This window comes from Belonocnema kinseyi, chromosome 1 (assembly GCF_010883055.1).
Source record: "Belonocnema kinseyi isolate 2016_QV_RU_SX_M_011 chromosome 1, B_treatae_v1, whole genome shotgun sequence".
Lineage (NCBI taxonomy): Eukaryota > Metazoa > Arthropoda > Insecta > Hymenoptera > Cynipidae > Belonocnema > Belonocnema kinseyi.
In genome coordinates this window covers 94,654,774-94,660,413 of record NC_046657.1, presented here as the reverse complement: position 1 = coordinate 94,660,413, position 5,640 = coordinate 94,654,774, and the positions used below count along the sequence as shown (strand labels likewise).

Here is a 5,640-nt window from a genome sequence, read left to right as displayed (position 1 = left end):
GCTGAGAACGGGGTGACTGAAAGAGAGAGTTTGGTGTATTTAAAAAATATTCTTTTTTGTCCATTAGACAAAAAAGACTTAACATCAACCGCAGTACTATGGGCAGTAATTGCCCTATTCTCCCGTATAATAATTATTATTACTATACCATGAACACCATTTTCAGTATCTTCTTTACAATTCTTAAAAAAATAAGAATCACATCATTTAAAGTCGAATCATTTTCAGGCACTTTTAGGGATTCCAAAAAATACCCCATCAGTGAAAAATGTAACTCTATGTAAAATTAAGGTTTATTAACGCATTTTGAATTTTTGTTCATAAATCTTCATCAATCAGTCATTTAAAAACACCGCGTTATTTTTTAACGAGAGTAAAATTTTTTATATAAGATAAAACTGATTTCCTCGGCAGTTTCGTGATAAGGACAGTCACAAGACCGAGAGGGAGGTAGTGCTCAGTCAAGTGAGACAAACAACATGAGGGCCGCACTCTCAGTGCATTAGTTGCATCAAGTTGCGTTATGCGTCCAAATCCAACAGACATAGATCATGCGGCTCTGTCTGTTTACGTATAGATTCCCCCGATTAGGGATCAAGGCCACTGCAAGTCGTGCGCGAAAACTTCCTTATATCAAGAGTTGAGTGTATTTTCTAGACGCTATGAGTTTTTCAGTCAAAGAATTTTGTTAGTCAAATAATTTGTTTAGGTAATTATACAATTCTTTAAATCATACATATTTATTGAAGTATATAGTTTACCTGGAAGAAGCAGGAGAAGCGTTTGATTTTAGAAAAATTTTTGACAGATTTTAATATTTGTAATTACTCATTTGTTTTCTAATAATAGTCATTAATATTTAAACTAACTAAAATTGTGCAATCGATCCACTCTAAGAAAAAAATCAACTATTATACGGAAAAAATTGTTTTCTAATGTTTTTTTTCGAATTGGGACAATTGGTGCAATTAGAAAAGTGCTGACCATTAAGTAGTTGGGACGAGTGAAATAAAAAGATCGCATCTTATTCACATAAGACCTTCCCCAAGCTATTGAAAATGTAACATATTTTAGTATGACGCCTAAACGATTCTGACCATTTTTTTAAACTGAGACACAATAGAAGGATAGTTTACAATGTATCCTAAAAGCCCTTTAAATGTAAAAATAGGAACTCTCTAGTTTTCAAGACATAATTAAAAATGCATTTGAAATTTCTTTTCTTCTATTTTTCATTTACTCAAATGCAAATCAAAACAGATTTTTTAAACATCAGCCCCAGAAGTCTGTTTTATAGGGTAACAAAAAATACCATGAGTGAAAATTGGGTTTTGCGAGTTTTTGGCGCTAATTATGATTTTGTTGCGGTTTAAAAAAATGAAAATTTTGTATAATACCTACAATACTACTTTCTATTGACAATTCGAGGTTTATATAAATCATTTAAACATTTTATTTTTTTAGGAATGTTCACTTAGAATAGAATTCGGAAGTAGCGATTTTCCGAATAATTCAACTTATTTTCAACGTTCCAATTACAGAGAGGTAATAATTAAATCAAGTTCATAAAAATAATTGCTTACAAAATTTGGTATTATTTTAAATAATGTTGTCTTTGAATAATGTTAGAAATTTGTGGTTTTTCTGAAATATTTAATATATCGTCCACTTTTCACAATTTATAGTCCATTTTGTACTTAGAGTAAGGTAATAATTAATGTAAATCTAAAAAGTGAACAAAAAGTTAAAACTTAAAAAAACACAACTATCTGGTATAAATAAAGAAGATAGTTATAGAGAATAATAATTTGTTTAAAACATTATGTTTGTTGAATTGCATCCATTATTACCTTACACTAACTAAAAAGTGGATAAAAAGTGGAAAATTATAGAAGAACTGCAACTTCACAGTACTATTCTAAGAGAATGTTGTGATAAATAATAATAAATTGATCAAACAGTTATTTATCTTAAATTTAATTCACTATTGGTTCGTTCTAACTGAAAAGTTCATAATAAGTTGGAAAACTCGTATAACCGCGGTTTTTTCAACTCTATATTAAGAGAAAATTGCCAAAAACAGTTACACATTGTTTAATTAATGCAAACATTTAATGATCAATTGAAAGTAAAATCATGAACCATTTGTGGCTATTTGTATTTAAAATATTGTAGAATAATAATGATCAGCGGCAAAAACTCGCAAAACTACATTTTTTACTCATAAGATTTTATTCGGACCCTTCAAAGCAGACTTATCGGGGTGATATTTGAAAAAAAAGTTTCAATTCATATTTTATGGCTAATTGTTAAAAAAAAATGTTGAAGTTCAACTATGATATTAACGATTCTAAATGAATTTTACAAAATTGCCTTTTTTCTTATGTGAAATCCGTGTAAAACTTCATGATTTGACATGGAATTGCTCATTTCAGAAAATTTCCAAGCATTGTACGTAATGTCAGACCTAACTCAGATAACGAATATATATTATTCTAATGACAATTTAGTTAAATTTGAATTTTGAATTTACCCTAAATTTACCTTGTCAAGACGTACAGTTATGCATTAGGACAACCCTATTCTTCAACTGATACAAGACTTTTTTTTATAAATCTGAAAATCTAAAATATGGCACTTTTGTAATTTAAAAAATTACTTTTTTTAATAAATAATAATTAGTGAAAATGCTTTTAAAAAAATCGCCTGTCTGATAAAAGTTGTAAATCAAAAATTGATGATACTATTCAAGATTTTTTTGGCGTGAAAAGGTTTTTTTAAATGTTCCTGCAAAAGAAAGTTTCAAACCAAAAAGCGTTTATACATAAAAAACAAAGTTCAGTGGGAATCAAAATATCATTCCAGCATGCCATGTTTTTTTTTTTTAAATAGCGAGTAAACTTTGTGAAATTTTATAACTGTTCGCTAATTTATCTGGCCCTTCTTGAAATTCATCATTATATTCAAAGTCAAGATTATATACTTTACCTATCTCGTCAAGGGGATTATATAGAATGCCTAGGCAATGTATATTGGGATCTGAAATCTTGAGGGAACCACTAGCGGAAAAAGCAATATGGCCGGCGACAGTAGCTAGATGCCTAATAAGACTCATGTAAAAACATTGAAAATTAGTCTTAAACCTTCAAAATGAAAGTAACAATAGCTCAAATTTACGATTTCACAAAATCCACACCGGCATGTAGAAACTTTGTAGAAGGAGAAAGAATTTTAAATGTAGGACCCCTTCTATTTTGCGGAAAAGAGGTGGAAAATGAAACGTCAGTTTCTATTATTGCATTTTGTTTGCAAAATTCGAATTTAAAAACTCTTGTTGTCTAAGTAATAAATTCTTCGAATTTTCCACTCATAAAAATTTCAAATGTAATATTAACTATCGACATTTCAATGCAAAATTTAATTTACATCAGCTTGAAATGACAAATCAGCAGTAACTTTTTTCAGATTTGAGATCATGTTGATATATTTGTACCTAAAATAATATTTTTCATTTAGAACCTGTCTTGATTATTTTCACTGCGAATGCTGAAAAATTATTGAAAAATCAAAACGATAAATACTTGATAATGATTATAACTTTTTCTTCAATCATTTTTATTGACAATGGAACAAGCTTGAAAATCCGTTTCAATTTCGTGAATTTTTTTACTTTATTCTGTATTATTTCTCGAGTCATACTATCAATAAATGCTGTAAATATACTATAAGATTTTGCATAATTTTTTTTAAATAGGAGTTTATTTATATTTAAGAAAAACCAAACAGTTTCATGCTTTCGAGCAGTAGAAGAGCAACCAAACACACAACAGAACACTTTGCTTTTCGATTTTCGTAGCGAAAACTCCATTGAAATTTACTTACGCTCAGGGCTTTCCGATTCTGTCACCAGGTGGTGTATTGGAGGTTTTCAGATCCCAATAGTAAGTATTCCATTACATACTTGGTCTAAAATAACCAGGCATTATATATAATAGATAGGTTTTATATATAATACCTGGATTATATATATTTTGCTTGATATATGTCTCTTGATATTTATATGCTCAATTATTTATTGATTATGCTTACGCTCTAGGCCACTTTGGCGCCAATTCAAGCCACAAATCACGTTTCAGCATCCAACCGAGACCTGGGAAGAAATCCGTCCGGTAGAGCAAATTGTGCGCGTGCTCATCAACCAGGCCTGATTTTCCGTTATCATTCCACGCCGATACACACCAGAGCGATTTGTCGGAGACAAGAAGAGGATATGTACCCAGAAAGTACTCAAAAAAGTCTGGCGCTATGTCGAGATCGTCTAAAAAATAATTTTTTCAAACATTCAAAGTATTTCACGAAATGGAAACATTAAAAAAATAAGTTCTGAATTATTCAAAAATTTAAAGGTCTCCATAATTAGAATGCTAGGTTTTTAAATATTTAACTATTGAGGCTTTTCCCAGTGGACCAAAATGGTCAAAAAAGTCCTCAAAATGTCCTAAATATGCCCTATAGCAGGCCAAATAATGTGCTAAGAACATACAAAGAAGTTTCTCAACAATTATTGGAACAATGAACGTTTTTAGAACGTTATTTCGCCTGACGTAGGATGCTTCGGAGTAGATCTAAAATGCCAAGAATTGATGTTGAAAAAATGCTCTCGAGAATATGCTCAGAGTTTGAGCTCGAAAAAAAATCTTAAGTGAAATAAACATATACTTTCTTAAATAACAAAGCATCTACAGATCAGGTAATTCTAGAAAGTCAGGGAATGTCAGGAAAAACCTGATAGTCAGGGATTCTTCAAAAAACTAAAGTTGTAGTTAATTTTATCATTATGGTTTAAAATCGCAACTATTAGTTTGAAAATTAATCTCTTTTGTCAAAAACTTTGTTAAAAATTCGTCTATTTTGGTATGTCATACATCTTATTCATTAAAAATTCACCTTTTTGATGGGAAATTAGTTTTTTCTTATTTAGAACATTTTTTCTCAGAAATATATCTTCTTTGATACAAATTCGTTGAAAATTGACTTTGATTTTATTGAAAATTAAGTTTTTACTGAAAATTTAATTATTCTATTCTTAGTTGAAAATTTATCTCTTTCAGGTGAAATTTTAAGTATTTGTGGAAAATCGATCTTTTTTCGTAGGAAAGTACTCTCATTACTTGAAACATTATCTTTTTAGTCAAAAATTAATTTCTGTGATTAAAAAAATTAAACTCTTTTGTTCAAATTTGGACTATTTTTTGGTTGAAAATTTATTGTATTAACTAAAAATGTATCGCTTTAGTTAAAAATTCACGTATTTTGTTGCAAATAAGATTTTTTTTAGTTGAAAAATCAGGTTAAATATTCCATTTTTTTTGTGGAAAATTGACATTTCTTGATAGAAATGTAATGTGTTTTGGTTAAAATTTTTTATCTTTTGTAGGAAATTTAACTATTCTATTTTTGTAAAGAATTCATTTCTTTGGTCGAAGAACAGAAAACATATTTAGATAAAAATTCGTTTTTCTTTAGGAAATTCATCTTTTGGTTTGTAAATTCCACTATTTCGTTCAAAAATTCATGTTAATTGTTAATTTTTTAAACTGAACATGTAACTAATTCACTTTTGCCTGAGAATTTATATTT

At 29.0% G+C, this 5,640-nt stretch overlaps 1 protein-coding gene across 1 annotated transcript in view; it reads right to left on the bottom strand.

Annotated features, from left to right (window-relative positions):
- Positions 1-5,640, bottom strand: part of LOC117167894 (alpha-1,3-mannosyl-glycoprotein 2-beta-N-acetylglucosaminyltransferase) — a 48,484-nt gene that overhangs the window by 17,246 nt on the left and 25,598 nt on the right. The window contains exon 6 of the mRNA XM_033353135.1: positions 4,090-4,318. Within this exon, the coding sequence (XP_033209026.1) occupies positions 4,090-4,318 (229 nt within the window). The remainder of the gene's footprint in view (positions 1-4,089; positions 4,319-5,640) is intronic.